General features: G+C 30.3%; 1 protein-coding gene across 1 annotated transcript; it reads left to right on the top strand.

The window, feature by feature from the left end:
• Positions 1-1,234: 1,234 nt before the first annotated feature.
• On the top strand, positions 1,235-24,347 carry LOC147808509 (uncharacterized). The gene is made up of 3 exons (XM_087162591.1): positions 1,235-2,457; positions 3,227-3,355; positions 23,395-24,347. The coding sequence occupies exons 1-3, from the start codon at positions 1,370-1,372 to the stop codon at positions 24,299-24,301; spliced, it is 2,124 nt and encodes a 707-aa protein (XP_087018717.1). The 5' UTR covers positions 1,235-1,369; the 3' UTR covers positions 24,302-24,347.
• Positions 24,348-25,002: the final 655 nt, after the last annotated feature.

The raw sequence follows: 25,002 nt of genomic DNA, 5'->3' as shown, positions 1-25,002 counted from the left end.
CAAATTATATTTATCAAAATATTATTTTCTTATACGTTCGTCCCGCAGTGGACTGATCGTAAAAATACGGTTCCCAGTAGAACACCGAATACTAATCAAACATCAGGGGCTGCGGTCAGCGTGCGGGTAGGTGTCCACTCGAATCAGTATACGAAGGGACCGAGGGTGTGCGGTATTGGTCCTCGTTAAACTGCTCTACCGTAAAGTGCTCGATTTCGCGCGTAGGTCATCGGGCTACCAAAGCAAAGGAGCTCTCCCCTCTGCAGAGGATCAATATTACGATGACATAGTTTCGGATCATCTTTAGGGATATTTCCCAAACCGTCGCCAATAGCCCATTGTTCAGCTTTAGTGCGAAGTAAACTAAATACCTAACTACTACTTTTTGTCAATGAGATTCCGATTTCTCTGAGTCTCTCTCAAAGATGATCGAAAGCATGTAAACTGAATTCTGTGTCGATGGTTCTTAATCAGCGGGACTGCCACTGGTGACAATAAATATAACAAACAAATTATTTAATTTATTTACTCTAGTTAATTATTCATTCGTTACTGCCTTCATTACAGATTATTCATGTCAAGAGAAGAAAAAGTTCTTGACATTTTCTTTCAGTCGTAAATTGAAATAAATATGCTTGGAAAAGTTTTTAATCCAATCCTTTTTCGCCTTTTGCAAGTTACCACTTTTTACAATTTCAGTCGCCAGCAGCAACTCATAACAGCCCTGAGTTCACATCAGCGATTTTTCTAGCAGTAAGAAAGCGCCATCTATGACTTTTAAAACTTAGATAAATCTTCGACGGAGAAGCGGGTAGAAATAAAGAACGATAGACGTAAACAAATTCGAAATTGATTCCGTTTTGTATCTACAATGTAGAAAATACTCTAATTTTGACTAAAATGATGTTAAGTGTATTCATATAAAATATTTATTGACTTAATTCTCTTAAAGTTTATCTTATTTTATTGCGCTAACTTCTTTGCATTGAAAGAACACCTGATTATTATTGGGAGGGAGAAAAATCAGCAAAAGAAAGAAACTTCTTCCTTGTAAAATAATATTGGGTAGGATTCTTTCTACCTAGGTAATTCGGTACATTCAAAACCACTAATTTTGTTTCTTTATTCTAACATTAAATGAACTATTGCTTAACAATTTAAGTTCTTCTTTAAAGATATTTTAATACAACGTTTAGCAATATTTGCTTTCATCAATTACGTAATCAACAGAAAAACATTAGTCTTGTACAATTTTTGTTGCTATTTTTCTAAAAATCTATTTTAACCAGGCATAAGAATTACAGTTCATGTAAAAGTCTTCAATAAGGTAATTGAGGTGTACAATAGTTGATAAAGTTATGCAATCAGTATGAGTTTAGAAGACAGCAAATCACATAGCATTCATAATGATGAGAAACCTTATTCTTGTAGTGTATGTAATAAAAGTTTTTCAAAAAAGCCCAATCTAGCTAAGCACAGTCTCACTCATACTGGAGAAAAACCCTATTCTTGTACTAAGTGTAATAAAAGTTTTTCACTGAAGCGATATCTAACTACACACTATCGCACTCATACTGCTGAAAAATCTTATTCTTGTAGTGTCTGTAATAAAAGTTTTTTAGAAAACTTTCAATTTACTAGACACATTCGGATTCATACCGGAGAGAAACCCCATGTTTGTAGTGTATGCAACAAAAGTTTTTCAAGATCAGAATATCTAAAAAAACACAGTCTATACAAACACAGTCACATTCATACTGCTGAAAAACCTTATTCTTGTAGTGTATGTAATAAAAGGTTTTCAGAAAACTTTCATTTAACTAGACACATTCGCATTCATACTGGGGAGAAACCTCATTCTTGTAGTGTTTGCAATAGGAGATTTTTAAGATCATACCAACTAACTAGGCACAGTCGCACTCATACTGATGAAAAACCTTATTCTTGTAGTGTGTGTAATAAAAGTTTTCCACATAAAGAATCTCTAACTGTACACTATCGCATTCATACTGGGGAGAAACCTTATTCTTGTAGTGTATGTAATGAAAGTTTTTCAAGATTACAATATTTAACTTTTCACAGTCGCACTCATATTGCTGAAAAACCTTATTCTTGTAGTGTGTGTAATAAAAGTTTTTCAGAAAAGACCTATCTTACTAAGCACAGTCGCACTCATATTGCTGAAAAACCTTATTCTTGCAGTGTATGTAATAAAAGTTTCTCACTTAAGGAATATCTAACTAAACATAGTCGCATTCATACTGGTGAAAAACCTTATTCTTGTGACATATGTAATAAAAGGTTTTCACATGAGTGTATACTGTCTGTTCACAGTCGTGTTCATACTGGTGAGAAACCTTATTCTTGTAATATATGTAATAAAAGTTTTTCATTGAAGAAAATTCTAACTCGACACCTTCGCACTCATACCGGAGAAAAATCGTTATCTTGTGACAAGTTTTAAAACAGTTTATCCCAGAGGTTTATGTTAACTATTTACAGTTTTGTTTATACTGCGGAGTAACTTTGCATTTACAATGAGTGTAATAAAAGTTTGTTACATTATAGTGATATAGTTTTCCATTGTTATTTTCATTGTGCTTAGAATAGTAATTATAAGTAATTAAAATGACGAAAAGTAGTGACGAATAAATAAAAGCTTTAAATGTTGTATATAAGCCTTCTGAGACTCTCTAACCAAGCGGTTTTAACCATTCCGCCAAGTGCTGTGTGTTAAGTAAGTGTGTGTTAAAATATTAACCACAGAAAGGTTGTCTAACATATTAAAATTAGTTTGCCATTGTGTTATATTGAAGAAAGGCCTTTTAATTTAAAGGTAGACTATAAATATAGTATTGAAGTATGATGGTTCTATATTACTCATCCATTCCATTTTATAACTTCGAAGAATTGTTATTAATTTATGTACTTCTGTTGCTTGATTACTGCCAACAATTTTAATACTGATTTCAGAGTCTCATAGTGTAATAATGTGTAGTAATATTTTCTTTCGTCAATTATTAAATGAATAGAAAGACGTTATTCTTGTAAAATTTTTATTGCAGTTTTTCTAAAAATCCATTTTAACCTGACGTAAGAATTACAGTTGAGGTAAAATTATTCATTAAGATAATTGAACTGTATGTAAGCTGATAGAGGGTGGCTGTAAGAATGAGTTTAAAAGACAGCTTAACATTCATGCTAATGAGAAACATTATTCTTGTAGTGTATGTCATAAAAGCTTTTCAAGAAAGCCCAGTCTAGATAAGCACAGTCGCCCTCATACTGGTGAAACACCTTATTCTTGTGACATCTGTCTGTACACAGTCGTGGTCAGAAACCTTATTCTTGTAGTGTATGTAATAAAAGTTTTTCACAGAAGAAACATGTAGCAAGATACAGTGGCACTCATACTGTAGAAAAACCTTATTCTTTTAAAATAAAACAGTTTTTCTCAAATGTTTCATTTTAACTGCTTACTGCTGAGTAACTTTAATTTTTTAACGAGTGTAATAAAAGTTTTTTTACATTATAGTGAAGTAGTTGTCCATTGTGAGTGTTATGTTGCTTTGAAAAGTAATAACAAGTAATTAAAATGACGAAAAGTAGTAATGATTGGTTAAAATCTTTATATACAAGGCTCAAGGGACTACCTGACAGAGCACCAAACATTGTGTTGCATTGACGTAGCAGGTTTTAATCTCACTGCAATCCTGGCTAGAGTACCTTTGTGATGTCACAGAGGTGGTATAAGGAGTTAGAGAGAGCATCGCAATCCAGTCAGTGAGGTTCTACATGTAACAAGTGACTGACGTGCAAAACTTGCCACATTTGGCACGCGGCTTCAAAATTGTGTTTTTTGCAATCAAATCGCTACCTCATATTTTGCTTTCTCCCAGGGTTTTTGATTTTTTTTAAAAAAATCAAAAGAATCAGATTTTTTTGATTTAAATCGGATTTTTTTTTATTTAAATCAGATTTTTTGATTTTTATTCAAATACACTGTAAGAACTTTAATTTATGATTAAAAAAATTATAAATGTTTAATCAAATTAACTTTATTAAAACTGTATTGTAACGATATTTTAGAAGCTCTAACTAAAATAATTTTTCATAATAATACACGTCTTTGAATGCATAGCAACCATTTTGAAACAAATGCATGATTAAAATTTAAAGACTAGATGAAATAGAGAATTTAAAGAATACTTCAGGGGTCTGTTTGGGTTTTTCTGAGAGGTACCTATTTCGTGAAAATTAAAAATTATATTAAAAAATCAACACAAATATAGTAAAAATATGGATTTATCGCTTCTTACGAGACACAAAAATAAAATTTTAAGAAAAAGTATTTTGTGTGATTATTCTATCACTTTTCCTAAAGTTGAATTTGTAAAGGTACCGTTAAATGGTAGTAAATTTGGCTTGGACAGACCCCTATACTTTAACTATTAAAACAAAGTTTCAGTTAGCAAACCATAACTTTAATTTAAAATTGTGATTTCTTTTTTTTTTCTCTTGATTTTTAAAATGACAAAATAAATGTAGCAGACTGTTTATAAATGTAGTCACTCATCAAAAAATAAATAAATATTTAATCTATATATTTTTATATTGAAATATTCATTTTTAATTCTATATCGAAATAGATAAGTTAAGCTTAAAAAAAAAATTAGAAAATCTATATACTCATTTGAATTTTTTTTCACAAAATTTCTTAATAGAAAATCAGATAATGTCAAAGATACTGTAAACATATTATGAGAAAAAAATACCAGTTAATAACCCTACTGCATCAAATAGACTTTGAAAGGGAAGAATGACACTATATTAGGAAAAAAACATCTGAATTCATCAGCCCTTTTTTTTTTTTTTTTTTTCTGGTTTTGGCATATTAGGGTAATTTATTTTTAATATAACCTCAAGCTCCAAAAATATACATTTTCCACCAATAAAATATGATGTAGATTTTAATTCACGTTCAAAAGTTAGAATTTTAATTAACATTATTTGTATTATTTTTTGAAAAAAATTCATGTTTATTAATTACTTTTTGCGGCTATGCAAGTCTATATTAAGACAGCATTAAATGTTTACTTTAATCTGTACTCAAGAATCAAAAGATTTTTAAAAATGTAATTTCAAATATGTTGGAATTTAGCACACACCAAGAAAGAAAGTAATTTCGTTAACTAAAATTAATTAATGCAGCAATTTATTTAAATTAAATTTTAATACTAAGAAAAGAAAATAATAAAAGTATCAAAAATTAAAAACACTGTTTTTTAACTTTTAAAATCAATATATATAGATAAAAAAAATTAGTTGATTTAAATCAATGATTTTATATTAAAAAAATCATTTGATTTAAATCATGATTTAAATCATGATTTAAATCGTGATTTAAATCAAGCTGATTTAAATCAACGAACCCTGCATTCTCCTCTATCAAATAAGTATGGATCAGTGAGTATTTATTATTATTGTTTTAAGAAAGTGAAATTGAAAACCTTTCGTTTTTCGAAATTGCTAATTATGTTATTTCTGTGATGCTGAAGAAATTAAAAAAGGAACTTAAGCAATTTTATTAGATAAAAAGATTAATTTCCGAGAAAAAAAAATTAATTACATTTCAAATAAACAATAAATAGCATATTTCGGTTTAAAAACTACGTAAATGAAACCAAAAAAAAGTAACTTGTTTAGAAATAGTAGATAAATCATTTCATCTCAATATATAAAACTTTTTACGCATTAAAACCATTTCAAAGTAAGATACAGTTATTCTCAATTTGATATTCATTATTATCATTTTTTAATTTTTAGAAAGCTGACATATTTTGAAATAAATAAAATAAAATTACCTCCCTAAGTACTTTTATTGAACTGCTTTCAAAATATTCAATCCATGATGCATCCAATTTTAACTACAGATATTAATCTCTTTTTAATAAAAAGGAGGTTTTAAAGTTGATATGATAGCAGTATAATATTTTAATGCCATTTTATAGGGTATTTAACTTACATACTATTTAGTGCGTATTCAAATTGATATGTTAAACAGTGACAGATAAATTATTTAAATTAATTAAAATCATTTTCTTATCAATTTTCGTTTGTTTGACCTTTTATAAAATTACTTTTAAACTTGTGATTTAACCTTTTAATATGCATAAAAATGATATTTGCATACTTTTTTTTAATTCCCCCCCCCCCAAAAAAAAAATAAAGCTATATTGTTATTTAAAAATATCCAATGTATCTATTTTATATCTAATAATAAGTTTAACGAGTCTATTTTCTATGTATATATTGCTCTCTATTTTAGAAGTTAAACAAGTTTTATGTAAAAATTGCTATACGAAAATGCAAATAAAAATAAATATGATGAGCAATAAATTTGTGTTAAGTAAAAAAAGAAAGTTAAATATTTCCTTATTTTTATTTTTAACTTTATTTTCATTATTGGTATTTTTATTGCAATCTTTAACCAGGATTTCAGGAAAAATGTGTAAGGACAAATTGCTCTTATAATCAGAAAATGTGATCCTTTTAAACCTAACATGACATAAGGTAGATCAGTATTTAAAATATAAAACTCCACTGACCTAGATTTTAAGTTTGGTTATGTTGCAAAATACCTTTTGTATGTTTTACATTAACAAAGTTTTTTCTTTCTTTTTGGACAATTAGTTTTTCCAAAATTTTAGTTGGGTTTTGGTTTATATTTAAAGTACTACCTGTGTCATTAATATATTTAACAAGATAGTTTTATTAGTCACAATCGGGTATTTGTCATTTTTATTGTTTTGTATCCGGATACTAATAATTGTCAATTTTATGGTTAATCACTTTTTTGTTTTGGCTGGGTTTGATTTTCAACTGTAAAAAAATTAGATTTCTTAATACTATCTTGGCCTCAATGATAAGCATTAGTTATCCCAAGCTTATCGCAGTATTTAAATGGCTTGTGAGGTCTCTGGTGTATCCCTCCTCTTATGATATGCTTTCAAAGCCATGTGTGAACAGGCTTAATATTCTAGGAAGTTTTATAATTGAGATTTTTTTTAATCAAATTTACGCGAAATTTTATCATTCATGAAATTTTTCTGTAATATACAGGGTGTCCCAAAAGGTCGTTTACAAACTTAACATGCTGGTCTGTCATATCATGATGAACAAGATTTACAAAGGAACTTGTCTCCGAAAATTAAAACTGCGACCGCTAGAGGGCGATAATTGTACGAAAACGGGAGAGTGGGGAAAACAATCATTTCAGGCGTGGACGTTGAAGGAGAAGGATGAATGAGTTTAGTAACGCAGAAATGATCGACATGCATTACGTATACGGCGCCGCTGATGGAAATGGACGAGCCACGGCACGGACGTACCTTGAACGCTTCCCAAACAGACGTCAGCCAAGTTATGTTTTGTTTGGACGATTGCACCGCAGATTATGTGAATCAGGTGCTTTCGTAGCACGTAGCCACATTGGTCGAGAACGTGCTACACGCACACCTGTCGTAGAGGAAACCGTGCTACAGGAGTATACCATCAACCCGCAAAGAAGTCTCCCAGAAGGCGAACGTGTCTTGGGTGTAGCTCGTTCCACCATAATGTTCATACTGCACGATGACACGCAACACCCTTACCACTTCCAAAAAGTACAGGCATTGTGCGCTGACGATTATCCCAACAGCATTGCATTCTCACGCTGGTATTTGCAACAGCGGGTCGCACAGCCAGATTTTCCATCATGGATTTTGTTTTCTGATGAATCCTGCTTTACACGGGATGGTGTCGTGAACCTGCACAACATGCACGTATGGGCGCATGAAAACCCAAGATATACACGTGCCCATGCACATCAACAACGTTTCAGCGTAAACGTTTGGGCTGGTATTATCGGTGACATGTTGATTGGCCCTTACCTTCAGTCTGAACGGCTCGACGGAAATACCTATCGCATTTTTTTAGAAAGAGTTCTGCCGGATCTGATGGGTGACGTTCCAGCCGCTACACGCCGAAACATCTGGTTTCAGCATGATGGAGCGCCTGCCCACTTTAGCTATGCTGTTCGAGAATACCTCGATAGGATTTATCCTAATCGCTGGATCGGTAGAGGCGGACCAGTCACATGGCCGCCGCGATCCCCCGACCTGACTCCCCTGGATTTCTACCTGTGGGGACACATGAAGTCCGGAGTGTACGAGACACCTGTAACATCGGACATGGATCTTATCGCCAGGATCGTGGAAGCGGCAGCACGTGTCCGTGACACTGCTGGCCAATTTGAACGGGTTCGTAATTCCTTGCGCCGACGCTGTGAAACGTGCATTGTGGCGAATGGAAGGAATTTTGAGCATTTGCTGTGATGTAATGATGTTTTATAATAAAAATCATATTAACACCGCAATCGATATCATTTTTTTCTCCTCATCCAAACCTGCACTTATCGCCCTCTAGCGGTCTCAGTTTTAATTTTCGGACACAAGTTCCTATGTAAATCTTGTTCATCATGATATGACAGACCAGCATGTTAAGTTTGTAAACGACCTTTTGGGACACCCTGTATAAATTCTAATAGGTCGTGAGCCGAAAACAAACTTGAGAAAATTAATATCACACGATTAATAAAGTGTAAAGTTAATCAACTCCCATTTGGCTATAATTGCATAAAATATCACTGGTTTTTATTTTTTGGGTAGCTTGTGAGCTCTTCTAAATACCTTTGTTTCATTGAAAGAACGCATAATATCGTGAACACTACATGTATAACAGGGGTTCCCAACTTGCATAAGGGCCGCAATTAAAAACACCAGTCAAATGGCGGGCCGCAACTTTATAAAAATTTTATGTAGGATTCTTTTATGTTTGAGGCAACATAAAGTATTACTGTCATATTTTTATCATGTTGTACAAAACAAAAGTATTGAATTACAAATTAAAAGAAGAAGTAGATATTTAAAAATATGTAATTGCATATTAAAAAATTCCTGCTACAATAACTTTAAGGTTAAACAGACATCAAATTGCCAAGATCAATTGTCAACTTAAAAGTATTTAAGACCCATATAGATTTTTTTACGAAATTTGTCTACAAAAAATGACAACTAATATATTAGTTCGCGGTTCGGCAGTTGGTAACCACTGATGTATAATAATATTGAATGGCGCTCTTTTCCGAGTTTAGGCAATTGGAAGTGGTAACCCAGAAGTCTTACGGAAAATTTTGACCCCCAGCGCCATCTACACTTAGCTTTACTCGGTCAATCATCCATATTCTTAAAGACATTTAATTTCAGTAACCAAATCTAGTTGGCGTTTTTGTTTTCCTTTCTGACAATGTCGGCCTTTCAAACTCACTTTAGAAAATAAAATGAAGGGAAGAAAATCAAAATTCTAATTACAGTGGAACTGTAATTAGACTACTGTCTAATTACATTTGTCTACTGTCTAAATTGACCACCCTTAAGACCATGTCAAATGGTCACTATATAGTGGCCACTTTATGAAGACTCTTTAAATAAAACTTGTAGAAAATGGTCATCTTACTCAGACGCTCACTTTACCCAGGTGGTCACTTTTACAGATTCCACTGTATATTGTAGTGTAATAAGAGGGAAATCGCAAGGGTGGGGAGAAACAGAGCCATCTGACCAGATCCCCGAGAATTTAAAAGCAGATATGTATATATATACATAAAATTGATCATCCTGGCTTAAAAATCGTTCCTTTAAAATTGAAAGTAATTTATTATTAAAAAAATGTGGTGCCCTTAATACTGTTTTGAAAAAAGAATTAAAAATAAATTTGTAACTAACAAGAAATGAGAAAAAGAAATTTAAAAGTGAAGAAATAAAATTAAACGTTATTGGAAAAAATTCTTAGAAATAAGAATGAATTTGAAATAAAGCAAAACTGTCATAAATATTTCATTAAAAAATCGTTGAAAGTTCTCTTACGCACAATATATAATGTATTTTATCAACGCCAAATAACGCGTTTTTATTAGTGCTTTTAAATTAAATCCTTTAATCAAATATTAAAATAAATAACGTGTTAACTGAAAAATGCATGAACTAAAAAACGTAATCTTAATAAAATTTATTATTAAAATAATTTTTGTTGCATGGAATATTAGAATAAATGATTCATAAAAATATTTAAAATAATCCATTTAAGAAAAATTCCCATCACTTAACAGAAATTCCCCTTTACCATAATAGTCGAATCTTAATCATAACTGTTAAAATAGGGGTAAAAACTTTCATGGTGCTGAGAATACTTTCAGCATTTTATAGCTATCTGAAGTTAACCCCCGAAAATAAGGAAATTCAAATATTCAAACTGCATTCATTTGACGATAAATGACCAACCATGTACTAATTTTTTTACCGCCCTTATTTCGGTCATAATCCTAAAAATTGAATTAGATAGAATCTCTTCTCTAAACAAATAAGGAATGAAGTAAGGTTTCTTGTTTAAGATTAACATTGCCTTAAAATCCGTGTGTAAGCACATTAACAGCGATTAAGTATATTAACAGCTATGAAATTATTTATAGGCGTGTGAATGAGTTTATAAATTCCTAAAATTTTTGCAAACCTACAAAAAAATTTCGTTTTTTTAAATAATTTTCAAAAAAACTGTGATCTATTAAATGCAAAATATCTTTTAAATATTCACAGTGCGCTGACTTCTGATCTAATGATCGGATTTTCACATTCTAGAACTCTTAATGGTTCAAAGGGATGACCTCAAGTTTGCTAATTAGTTATTGTTGACAATATTTTATTTAGGTTATGAAATCAAGCACAAAAATGTAATTTTTCTGAATAACCCATAGCATTTCTTTGACGGATTTCTGACCCACAAAATCTGGGGTAGCAGCAATCTGGGAAATAGGATCACAATAGTTTGGTCAGGAGAACGGTCCAAAATTTGAACCCCTTATCCCGAGAATTTTTTAAGCAAATTGAAAATTTTTTGCACAATTAAAAATTTCGTTTATCCAAAGATAATTCCATGCAAAAATGTATATTTAAGTAAACGCGCTTATTATTTTTTATTATTCATTTAATAAGAATCAAACAAATTTTGTTAGATGTACAATTTTTAGCATCATTTTAAAGACTATAATTTTGCATAACAAAATACGAAATTTGAGCGAAATTGGTCGAAGAGTATCTGAGAAATCGAATTTTAAAGAATTTTGAAAATTTCACTGTATTTTGGGAGCCAGAAATATGAAGCCATCGAAAAAAGGTATGTTTATTCAGAGAAAGTTCGTATTTTGTGTTAAGATTTCGTAACTTAAAGTGTCATCTGCACTAATTAATTGGTATATTTGAGATTACCACCTCGAACCATTAACTTATAAGTTTCCCTGAACTTATAAGTTCCGAACATTAGATCAAAAGTTATTTAGGATGGTTCGCATTTTTTTTTTTTTTTTTTTTTTTTTTTTAGCACTGTACAGTCCGCAAAAAAAAAAAGATATCACCCTGAATAACTTTCGTTCTAATGATCGGATTTTCACGAACTAAGTGTCAATCTTAATGGTTCCGGGGGGTGACCTCAAATATGCTAATTAATTAGTGCTAATTATTAATTAAGTTAAGAAATCAGACACAAAAACGTACTTTCTCTGAATAAACAAGTATTTTTTTTTACAAATTTGGAATCCAGACACTTGAATTAGGGGGGGGGGGGAGTAGACAAAATTTTGAAAAAATTGGGTCACAATAAAGGTTTATATATTTGGCGATAGTTCAGAAAAAGTCGCCAATGCGAATTAATATTTTAAGGTAACCCATTGACTAATTCAAAAGAAGAAGACATAATTTCACTAGGTTGCTAAGCAACCAATTTCAATATGAGAGGTATTACATACTTTCCCTAGGCATTCTATAGAATGACAAATGTTATTTAGGCAAAATATGAAAAAAAACATACTGATTAGGTCATTATGTTATATTAATGATGTGCATGTTACTGTGAATGATCGAAATCGGTGGTTGTTGACTTTCACCGGTGAATGTTGACAATCACATAGTCGCTTTGGTGAATGTCCGAAATATTTTTTATATCCGATATAATTACATTTATTCGATATTTTAATACTTACTGACGATAGATTAGAAGAAACATCAGTGTTTGGAGTATCAGGCTAATATATATCAGGCAATGGCACTGAACCTTAAAAAATTATCGGTGTAGGATATACCGGGCAAATGTATACCGGGCAGTGGCACTTGACCTTAAAAAAGCATCAGTGTCTGGTATACCGGGCAAATGTATACCAGGCAGTGACACTTGACCTTAAAAAAACATCAGTGTCTGGTATACCAGGCAAATGTATACCGGGCAGTGGCAATTAACTAGAACTAGTATGACTAGACCTTTGGTAAATGTCCGAAATATATACTAGGTCTAGTTAAGAGCCACAGCCCGGTATATCCTACACTGATGTTCTTTTAAGGTCAAGTGCCACTCCCTGGTATGCATTTGCCCGGTATACCCTACAATGATGTTTCTTCTAATCTATCGTCAGTAAGTATTAAAATATTGAATAAATGTAATTATATCAGCGAATAAATTAATATATCGGTTGTAAAAAATATTTCAGACAATCACCAAAGCGACTATGTGATTGTTGACATTCACCGGTGAAAGTCGACATTCTCCAGATTTCGGTCATTCGCAGACAGGTGATTAGAAAATTACTTTTAAGATTAAGACGATATATAAGATGTTGAGAAATTTGCAATGATGTGAGAGATGCTTAAAAATGTTGGCTACGTATTTTTATTAATATTTATAAAAAATATATCCAAGAAATTGATAAATATTTTATTCCAAATCTATTCATACGTATGTATATTATAGAAATTGTATCAGTTATTGAGAAAAAAAACTAAAAAATAATCACATTAAATAAGCAAAATCTAGTGTATAATCATATTCAATCACAAGCATGCTTTTATAAAACTCGACACTCGTTGATTAAAATGTTTTATTCAAATTTCTTTACTAAATTGTAAATAGAATTTTAGACGACTAAAAAAGAAATATCGTATTTTATAGTTTTAAAAAAATAAAAAGTTTAGCAAGTGATTATTAGCGAAAAAAATATGAATGAAATTTTACGTCACTCGCGCTAAGTCAATTTCCTCGTAAGTTTATCACATTTTAATATTGATCGCCCCATTAAATTATTTCTTCATTGTCGCCAAATTATTTTTTTTAAATAATTAATTTTAATTTTTCTCATCTTCTAATAAATAGAAACTTTAGATTTTTCAATTGAAAAATATGTAGATTAAAATGGTATAAAAAAATCCCTACCTTATAATTCAAAATTTTTTCATCCTCACTTTAATTAAATAATAATAAATAATTATTAAAAATTATTTTTTTAATGAAATTATCTTTGGGTAAATGAGTTTTATGAGTGGGTGCAATTTTTTTTGAATTGCTTCATTAGTTTTTAAAATATGACTGAAAACGTAAACAACGAAATTAACATTAAGGGGTCCAAACTATGGGGACCACATTTCCCAGATTGCGGCTTCCCCCTTATATTTTGAAGATAAGGAATCCAATTATGCAAAACAATTATATGCTTATTCAGAAAAAGTACGTTTTTGTGTCTGATTTCGTAACTTAATTAATAGTTAGCACTAATTAATTAGCATATTTGAGATCACCCCCCGGAACCATTAAAATTGACACTTAGTTCGTGAAAATCCGATCATTAGAACGAAAGTTATTCAGGGTGATATCTTTTTTTTTTTTTGCGGACTGTACATCAATAATATATTTGAGTACACACATTTAAGACTTACAAGGGAAACTAGGGAAGTGTGACTCGCCAATTTTGAAATAAACTAGTGGGATGAATGCCTTATGAGGAATAATTTTATGGGGCAACATTCGTTTCGGCCCATAGAAGGTCCTGTAAGAGATAAAAAATAATTCAATATATAGAAAAATCGGTATTTTATTACTTCAATGCAGAATATTAGTTATTGCAACTGTCTCATAATGCAATTAATTTGTAATTAATTGGATAATTAATTAATTTGCTAATTAATAAATTAATTAACATTCGTTTCGACCCATAGAAGGTCCTGTGAGAGATTAAAAATAATTCAATATATAGAAACATCGGTATTTTATTACTTCAATGCAGACTATTAGTTATTGCAACTGTCTCATAATGCAATTAATTTGTAATTAATTGGATAATTAATTAATTTGCTAATTAATAAATTAATTAACATTCGTTTCGGCCCATAGAAGGTCCTGTGAGAGATTAAAAATAATTCAATATATAGAAACATCGGTATTTTATTACTTCAAGGCAGACTATTAGTTATTGCAACTGTCTCATAATCCAATTAATTTGTAATTAATTGGATAAGTTATTAATTTGCTATTTAATAAATTAATCAGAAAATTAATGAATTATTAATTAATTGTTAATGATTAATTAATTGTTAATTAATTATTAATTGATTTACAATTACATAATCCAATTAATTTGGAAAGTTTTTTGGAAAAAAATTTAAAAAATTTGATGTCAATGTTTTTTTAAAAATTAACCTAGCAGGTTTTTCTGAAAAACTATGGATATATAAAATTTTCGAAATCAATTTTGACAATAAATATGCATTATATAATACGTAAAAGTACCACAAAATTAATTGGAGTATGAGACAATAACTAATAGTCTGCATTGAAATACCGATTTTTCTGTATATTGAATTATTTTTTATCTCTCACAGGACCTTCTATGGGCCGAAACGAATGTTTCCCCCTAAAACTATTCCTCATAAGGCATTCATCCCACTAGTTTATTTCAAAATCTGCGAGTCACACTTCCCTAGTTTCCCTTGTTAGATTAGTTAGGTCTCACCCCCAACCCAATGTCTCAATATTAAGAAAAGAAAAATTTTAATGGCAAAAATCTCTTGTATGAGCTTAAAAAAATTCGTATAACTAGTTGACAATATAAAATCCATTTTTATTAGAAATTCAATGAATAATACGATTTTATTACCAATTCTAATAAATGTAAAGACTAATTTTAGCTCTTTATTGTAAATACTCATTTAATTAATTACTCTTCTTTTAGCTCTTAAACAGCAACATTAAGATTTTTTGCTTTAATGTGTATAGTTTACTACTTTAGATTAGTGTATTGGCGATCGAAATGGACTGTAGGTGGCGTAGAGCAGAACTTACTACCAATGGCAACACTTCGCATGCTTTCTCTATTAGCGTGTGGAGAGTCATAGAGGAAGGAAGTACGTTTGTTTCTATCTTGATTTTCATATAAATTAAAATCTTTAAGTTGAAAAACTATATAGAACTGAAAACTACATTAAACATAGTTCTAAAGAAGAGTATCACGGAAATTTTAAAAAATATTTTTATTAAATAAGAAGGAAAAATATTATAAAAGGGGAAAATATCGTAGTACATTCGTATTCGAGCTTTGCGATCGCCAATTCTTTTAACTAAATGAAATTTATAACGGTTAAAGGCTTTGACGAAAAGGAAACCTTCATAATTGAAATTTATTGGCTTCTAATTAATAAGTGCAGAATTTGACAACGCTGTTAATCTGATTTATTGTCCACCAAAGGCGCTATTGAGATTATTTGCATACTTATTTTTGCTTTTTTATTGTTAACATATGTTCTACTGAACATTTTAATAAATTCACCGCGATACCATGTAAAAAATTAACAGAGATAAAAATTAAATCTATTTTAACTTGAGCAATATGAGTGAATTCTACTAACATATTGCTTTAATTTTTTATTGTAATCTCCTAACAAGGATAAAAGATATGCATGGATCAAAAAATATTGCAAATAATTGCTTTAAGATCTTTAAGCTTTCAACCATCTATTTAGATTTTAGAAGTCTACTATGATCAAAAAACTAAATTCTTGGGCATTATTTTCTATCGAAAATGAAACTGCAAAATCAGTTGATATTATGAAATCGAAAACTGTTTGATTCTGCTAAAGCACGAAGAAATAAATGTTAATGTTTATTCTTTTATTTTTGCATGCCATACAAGAGATTATACCCATTGAAAATATTACCTATAATAAAAATTTATTCTGGAATACTGTAGGGGTTATTGTCATTGATTAAACTAACTATTTTTTTAAAACCATGAATGGTTTAATTGTTATTTATCTTGTTCATATGTTTCTTAAATAAACATTTCGCATTGTATAATTATGTGGGAGAAATATTATAGTTATACGGTTTATAATTATGTGGTTAATAATTACACAGATGTCACTGCACTAGAGAGAAATTTCAAGGAGATGCTGATTCCAGAATAGCAAGAACCTCTTCCGCCAGCACAGCCCTCGGCATCTCTGAAAACTAAATGAAGTTGACAGAAGTTGCAGTCAATGAGCGCCCTCTATGACGTAGATAAATCTTCGACGTATTAGACGGGTAGAAATGGACAGCTATAACCATAAATAAACTGTGATGTTACAAAAATTCGAAGGTATAAAGTGTGTTTTGTGTTTATAATGTTGAAAATACCCTTATTTTTGACAAAAATGATGAAATGCATGTTCTTGGAAAATATTCATTAAGTTCATTTTCATAAAGAGTATCTTATTTTATTGCAGTATCTTCTTTATATTGAAAGAAATCCTCAATATCAACTGGGAGCAAGAAAAAGCAGCAAAGGAAGGAAACATCTTAGTTGTCAAAATAGATATGATTCATGTTCCGTAAGTAATTCGGTACATTAAAAAGACACTTTTTATGTTTATTTCAACATTTAAAATATGAAAGTTATTTATACTGTATGTTAAATCTTCACAGACTAAAAGTGTTAACCGTCCTATTGATGGAAATCTAAAAATGTGTCATCATATGCCGAAAAATAGAAATTCATATTTTGACGAATGATAAAATGGTATTTTTTGGTTTGTAGGGTGTAAATTTTGTTGATTTTTTAAGATTCATTTTGTATAGTTTTTACCTGCTTAGAAAATAAACTGAATTAAAAATAAAGTCTTTGAATTTTCGAAGATTTTTCTCTTATGCCTGACTGACTGAAAGGGGGGGAGGGGATATTTCCTTTCCAACTACAATCTCCAAGTTGCCAAATTGATTTTAAACTTGGAAATTAAAAAATAAAAACATGTAGATGTTTGCCTGGGGATGTCTATAAGTTATACATTTTAAGTTGGTCCCTTTCTGTGATGTTTTTTTTTTTGTTCTTCTCTTGCCGCTGCCTGAAAGTTGCCAATACAAGGACGATTATTCTGCCACAAATCAGGATACAGAAATCTCCGTCTAAAAAGTACTGATGAGACATTGATAAATATATCTGATTTTCAATTTTACTGACTAATTTTTCTTTGTTTTTAATAACTGAAAATAATTGCAATGTAATTAAAATTGTGAAAATAATGGAACAGAATATTAAAAACTATTATTGTAACAGAATTAAATATCCATAGATGTCACCACTCTGAAGTGTTACATAACTGTTCAAATCATTATTTCTAATTTGTTTATCATTAAACTTAGTAGATTTTTGTGTCAATTTCTGTGCCAAACTGATCTCCAATTTTTGATAACTTTTATGCTGTTGACTCACTAGAAGCCATAGAAATTATTCCAGGTGGAGACCCATTTGTAGTGTTAAACACACATGCAAGTAAACCTCCCAATTTAATTTTTTTTAATAATTTTTGCAGGTTTAAAACCTCTTTGATACCAGGGCTGTTGTAGTTAGTGGGAGGAGATACTGATATGGTAATATATATTTCCCTGTAGTCGTTAAATTGTGTCGAGTAAATTCTGCTTAGTAAAATCAAAATATTATTTTTCATTTGTTAGTATCATTTTCAGTTCATTATGAGCATTTTTTAAACTTAACTCTGTATTTACCAAATTATTTAAAAGTTATCAAAAATGTGGAAAAAAAAATTTTTTTCCAATTTAATGTCTATTTTTCACTTTTTCAAATACTTTTTTATTGTTCAATATTTTGTATTTATTCTTAGAACTTTATATTTGGGACTTACACCATATTATAAAATTTTAAACATTTCATTATTTGTTTTAGAACAAATTAAAAATGTTCAGGAATCAAAAAAAAAAAAATTTATAAACGTTGATCTATAACAGAAGCATATAATTTAGGAATGGCAAGTGGCAAACAGTCTATTATGAGTTTCACTGAAGGTATATGTTCATCCTAGGCTCGCAATAATGTCCCTTGAATTACGTAACACAATCATATTTATTTCTAATGGGATATATCACTCAGGAAGCAGTTTGAAAATTAGTGATAACTCGAAAAAATTGTCATGATTAAGAAAAGTTTTATTTCTTTATTTTGCAGAGTAATAGACTCTTATAATTAAATGTCAGTGATTGTGCAAATCTAAATGAGGTATTATAATATTTTGGGGAGAAGTAAAAATCCCACATAATCAATGCGATTTTAGTTATAAATAATTCAGTTATATGTGTCCAATAGACATCTTTGAAATCAGTTAAAAGCAATTAATTCAATGAGAGACAGGTAAGTATCAGGCAGCAGGGTGCGTAGCATTTTTAAAAAGTGCTTAAAGTTGCTTATTTTTGTTTTTAAAAGCCCTTAAAGGTGCTTTTTTCCCTTTCCCAAAATGATATTTTTTTTACCATGTTAACTTTTGGTACGAATTCTGCAAAAAGACGTTGTCTTCTTCAAAGTTACAACAACTGTTTTAACCCCAATCCATTTTGGCACACATTCGGTCCGTAGTGTATGAAAACGCTATTCGTTTTACCTGCCACAAGTATTTCATTTGTTTGATGAAATGCTTGCGGATCCGCATGTGTGTAATACTGAGCTGGATTTGATAGATTTTTGCCCTCTCATGTGCAACTCTGCTGCATTTTGCTAGAGATTCTCAATTTCAGACATCATTTTCCGTCCTCTGGAATCAAACCAAAAAATCTCTCAAATTTTTGCTGAGTACGGGGACTAACATTGTCAATTTTTTTTCTCTTATAGCCATAGAAGATTGTATTTCTCCTGTAAATTATATCACTGGTGGCTATCATCTACTTTGCTGGCAAGCAAATAAAACCGGATAAAACATGCCAATTCTGACGAATTATATTTTTTTAAAGTGCTTAAAAATATTTTTTGTGTACTTAAAAGGTGCTTATTTTTTGTTGAAAAATTTGGCTTCGCACCCTGTGCAGATTTTGAGCAGTAACGTATCTACTAGATGCTGTAATGGTGTGTGTATCTTTTTAAAAGAAAGATTTAATAAATATGTGTTATTTTCCCTTGCCTTTTTTTCCCCCATTAGGAACTTTATTAAGAACTGAGTATAATCATTAGAGGACAAAATCTTGGACTTAAGGGTCCGTGACATTTGTTAACTTTTCAAGATTCTCTTTATATTCTATATATGCTAAACGGTAATGTAATTTTGTAAAAAAAAATAGTAATTTTGAATTTCATTATTCTAAATTTATACGGCCTGTAAACTGTTGACTTTTAATAGTTTTTCAATAAAGATTAATTTTAAAAAAATTAACAAAGTATTTGAGGCAAATGGATGACATCACATGCAGTTATTAGAATTATTGTTTATTCTTAAAAAAAAATTGATTTGTGAATTTTAAAAATAATATAAAATGCTATATTCCTTTTCTTAAATAGCTGTATGAATTTTTTAATGTGCATCTTAAACATGGATTTTAAACTTTGTCCATTGTGTTAAATATGCATTTGAAGCTGTGTCCATTTTCTTATACCTGCATTTTGAAGTGTGTCCAGAACATAAAAAGATCTCCATTGTTATTTTGGTTTTTGAATATTTTATTTTCAAAAAGAATTACAAATAGAAATGAAAATATAGTAATACATGAATGAAATATGAGGAAGATCTTCAAAAACAGACAGAAATTAAACAGTTGCATATCATTTTGAAAAAGTAACTAAATGGACAAATACCAACTGTGATTTTGTGTACTTGTTATAACAAGTCAAATGCACCAAATATTGTAGAGGAGATGTGAAAAATAAGATATGCTCCCCATGGCAGGCCCGTAGCCGGGGGGGGGGGCCTGCCTACAGCTTATTAGAGACAGTGAAATCAACCTATAATGGAAAAGAAAGAAAAGAAAAACCAAATTATTTAATAATTAAAAAAATGGTTAAGAAGTATTATAGACAAATACTTTTGTTTGTACTAAAATGTATTTAGTTTCTGCTTTAGTTTTTGCAAAATCTTTTAACTTTTTCTTGACAAATGCAGTCAACTCCATTTAAAGGAATACCATCGGTTCTAACCAAATCTAAGCAATTAATGTAGTATTCAATCTTATTGCAAAATTTTACTTTTTAATGGTATTTAATGCATAGTAGAGCATTTTGATTTTTTTTTTAAAAAACTCAGTTTTATGATCCATAATTAATTATAATAAAAACTGTCTGTGTTAGTACAAACATAAAATATTAATGTAATTCAAAGTTACATAAAAATAAATCAATGTTAGGGAAAAGTAAAGAATAGTTAGTAAAATATTATTTAATCCCTCCCGAAAAAATCTATAATTGAAAACTGTTTTTATACCCGTTTAATTTTTCAATTTATCAAAATTAGATTTTCAGTTTCAATTGAAACTTTCATGACTTGCAAGTTCCTTTCAATTACATTCTGAATTTTTTTTAAACTTATTTTTTTCAAATTATCAAAAGTTTAGAAATTCCAATTTAATGCTTTATTCTAGTCTGGGATATTTTTTAATTTATTGTTTCAAACATTCATTGTTTTTTTTTTCTTTCTCTTTTCAATTAATTTAAATCATTCCTTTTTGCACTCAACTTGCAACTTACTCAGAGTTATTATTCACTGGACTAAGCAATGATTACTCTACTTAAGAGAAAAATGCGTTGTACACTAGTGTGTGAGAAATCTGAAACGTTTTGTTATCAAAGCTTATAGCGCACCAGGAGGGAACCAGAGCTAAAAAAAACAGCCCGTCCTCGACAGTCAAAAATTCTCCGAATTTCGGACGACGAATTTCTCGAATCCGACGTCCGCTCGGACGGCCATTTTCCCGTTAATGTTCGTGATACATTTTCAATTTTTGTTATCTTGCAAGAGTCTTGCAAGTTACAAGGCAGCAAAATGACCCACAATACAGCAACATACTGCGCATATATTGATGTTTTCTCTGTCTGGGAGTACTGCAGCAGTTGAAAGGGGCTTTGCAGCAATAAACTTACAAAAAAACACAATACGTACTTGTCTTAAACAAGAAGCTTTAAAAGCAATTATGAACATCTACCTAAATGGAAATCCCCTTTCAGATTTCTGTTCAGAAACCTCTGTAAATCATTGGCTTGATTGTGGAACTGGCAAACGTCATATTTGATTCATTTAAAAAACGCAGTACCCTCGGATAACTTGACATTCCAGATAACTTGACCCTTGTCATTTAAATTATTTCATAAAAGAAATACTAGGTTACTATTAATAACCTAGTATTTCTTTTATTACTGTATAATGTAATCCTAGTAACGACTAATTCATTGTGCAATTTATATAAATGTTTGTTATAAGCAGGAGAAAATTATATTTTTATTTACTTAAAAGCGATGGGTTAGTTTCAACGGAGGACGGGTGCATTGTTGGACAAGCCATCCTCAGGGACGGGTAAAATTTCTGAGTTTTTTCGAGCCCTGGAGGGGACCATAAGTTTTGACCCCAAAACAAATCTGTTCTGTACCCTTTTTTACATTCTAAATAATGTGTGAGGGAAGTAAGTCAAAGAGGGGTAGAACCCCCCTTGTTTACTGCAACTTATAACTGGCAGCAAAATTTGATTAATTTTTCAACTTTACCCCTGACACCTGTTTAGACTAACTAATGAACAGGAGGACCCTTTGGAAGTGACCACCTATTGTGTCTTTGTAACTGAAATTTCATTTTCAACTGACAAGCATTTCTCAAAAATAAAAATTTCATTTCAGTATCTCTTCTTTATGCTATCAGGTGGGGACAAAAAATATCCATTGAATCCAAGAAGTTTAACATTATTTTAATACGAAATGATTTGGTTTCATTAAATTTTATTCGTATAAGCGAATTATTATTATTCAATTATCTGATATGCAATCGAGTGGTATTTATATATGTATTTAAACCAGAGTCCATTTAGGCATTTTTCAGTTCTCAAGTAGTTTCTTTTTAAATATTTCAAAATTGTAAATGGCCTTTTGGCAGTACAGTTTAGTTGAAAAGTGATAACCAAAATTCCATTATTTTGTTATTGCTTAACACATTGAATGCCATGCTAATTTTACATAACTTGCCCATCATCTTGCCAAGATGATTTTCTCAGTATGTATTGCCTTAATTTCCTCAAACCATTTTCGTAACGATAATAATATTAAAAAAATAAAAGCATTAAAAATTCACTCTAATTATGTGTTGCTAATAATTTTGGCTTTGCCGGTCACCGATGACCCCCGTGGCGCTACGCATGAACTCAGTGTTGGTCACTAGTGATTCCCGTGGCATTCAACGTGTTAAACTTACCATTGATATCATATACTTTTATAACTGTATTATTTATTATTATATAGGGGTAATTAAAATCATTATAAATTAAATTTATAAATTCAAGTAAGAATAAAAGAGAATTTACAACCACTTTTGCTTTTTCGCTTTCAAATTAAAATTTATTCATAAGAAATTTTTTTTTTAAAAATAAAATTTTTCTGTTTCTCTAAAAAATTATTTTAACCTGCTCTGAAAATTAGAGTTCATGTAAAAATCTACAATAAAATAATTTGGCTGAACATGTGTAAAAATACAGTTTCTTTTTTTTCAGATTTTTTCTTTAAAGTTGAATACGTTGCCCAGTATTTCATGACACTTGAATTTAACCTATGATAATAGCCACAGAAAGGTTGTCTACATCTTCAAATTTTCTTCTACTGCAAGTATGAAAAATTGAAAAAATGAATTTTCACTGCCGAATGACTAAAATAACATTGAATGGTATTTTAATATGATATTTCTATGTTATTGATTCAATAATTCGATTGTAAAATATGTATGTATGTATCGATTATAACTTAAGTACTTCTCTTGTGTAAATGCTGCTAATAACTTAAATACTACTTTCAGAATATTTCAATATAATTTATAGTAATATTCGCTTTCACCTGCTACTCAGGCAAACATAACCCTTTTAAATGTTTGTTGCCACTTTTTGAAATATCTAATTTAGCCTGGCACAAGACAGTACAACCTAATAAAACATAATAATTATAGTTCATGTAAAAGTTTTCAAGATAATTTGGCTAAATTTAAGTTGATTAAGGTTTACAGTCAGTATGAGTTTGAAAGACAGCAACTTACTTAATATCCATGCAGATCTGGAATCTTTTTCTTGTAGCATATGTTATAATAGTTTTTCAGATAGAAGTCATCTTACTGAGCATAGTCTCGTTCATACTAGTCAGAAACCTTATTCTTGTATAGTATGCAATAAATGCTTTTCATTAAAGAGTAATCTGATTGAGCATACTCTCGTTCATACCGGTGAGAAACCTTATTCTTGTAATGTATGTAATAAAAGTTTTTCACTGAAGAGTTCACTAACTAGACACAGTCGCACTCATACTGGTGAAAAACCTTATTCTTGTAGTATATGTAATAAAAAATTTTCATGTAGGAGTAATCTGACAGAGCATAGTCGCATTCATACTGGTGAAAAACCTTATTCTTGTAGTGTGTGCAATAAAAGTTTTTCATATAGGAATTATCTGACTGAGCATCGGCGCACTCATACTGGGGAAAGACCTTATTCTTGTAGTGTATGTAATAAAAGTTTTATATCTAGGAGACATCTGACTGAGCACAGTCGCGTTCATACTGGTGAGAAACCTCATTCTTGTAGTGTATGTAATAAAAGTTTTTTATATAGGAGACATCTGACTGAGCATAGTCGCATTCATACTGGTGAAAAACCTTATTCTTGTAATGTTTGTAATATGACTTTTTCACGGAAGCAGCATCTAACTAGACACATTCGCATTCATACTGGAGAAAAACCTTATTTTTGTAATGTATGTAACAAGTATTTTTCTCAGAAGCAAGAACTATCTAGACACATTCGTATTCATACTGGAGAGAAACCTTATTCTTGTAGTGTGTGTAATAAAAGTTTTACGCGAAAGTCTGCATTATCTGTCCACAGTTTTGTTCATACTGCTAAATAGTTTTTATTTTTGTAAAAATAGGAATAAAAGTTTTATTTCTTCATTACATCACTTTCATTGTGTTTTGAAATCTCACTCTTGTAGTTACTATGTAAAAAGATTCTTCAAAGATAAATATTTATCTGCCTACAGGCAAATTGAAAAGTGTCACCAGTGAGGAATCTTAATTTTGAAGTTAATTCTTTGTCGCACGATTAATATGGTCATGACATAGTAACACCCTTATGCAACCAAAATCCGCTTATTCGGTTTGATATCTTCGAAACAGTTTGAAAGTGCTAACTCAAACGTAACATCAGATCACTATAGAAGTAAAAGAGTTGTCCATAAAATAAGCTTATTTTTTTTTCTTTCTGTAAGTCACGTGCGGTGTATTTTTCCAACGCCGATGAAAAAATTAATACTCGTTTTTAAATACAGTCAAACCCCGCTATAGTGAACCTTCAAGGTACCGAAATTTCGGTTCACTATAGCCGTTATGCAGGCAATTTATCTAATGGTTCCCAAACTCTTCCCTTTTATTACACATTATTCAAATAAATGACTGAAAAATATTATGCAGTAGCAAAAATATGTTATTTTTTATTACTCGTCTTGCATACAAAAAAAAATTTGTAATCTTCTGCTGATGAGCAGATCTCAACATCAGATATGGAAACACTTCCTGACTCTCAGATAATTTTTCCTGAATTTCTGTTATT

The sequence above is a fragment of the Parasteatoda tepidariorum genome, chromosome 5 (genome assembly GCF_982258835.1).
Source record: "Parasteatoda tepidariorum strain Cologne lab strain chromosome 5, Ptep-v5.0, whole genome shotgun sequence".
Taxonomy (NCBI): Eukaryota; Metazoa; Arthropoda; class Arachnida; order Araneae; family Theridiidae; genus Parasteatoda; species Parasteatoda tepidariorum.
The sequence above is the reverse complement of the archived record's forward strand: the minus strand, read 5'-3'. Positions and strand labels throughout refer to the sequence as shown.

Bases quoted from the DNA above. Each gene is read 5' to 3' on its own strand.
- LOC147808509 (XM_087162591.1), top strand. From the start codon at position 1,370: ATGAGTTTAGAAGACAGCAAATCACATAGCATTCATAATGATGAGAAA. The intron at 2,458-3,226 runs GTTTTAAAACAG...TTATTCTTGTAG, and splicing joins AAATCGTTATCTTGTGACAA to TGTATGTCATAAAAGCTTTT. The intron at 3,356-23,394 runs GTATGTAATAAA...AAATTTAAGTTG, and splicing joins AGAAACCTTATTCTTGTAGT to ATTAAGGTTTACAGTCAGTA.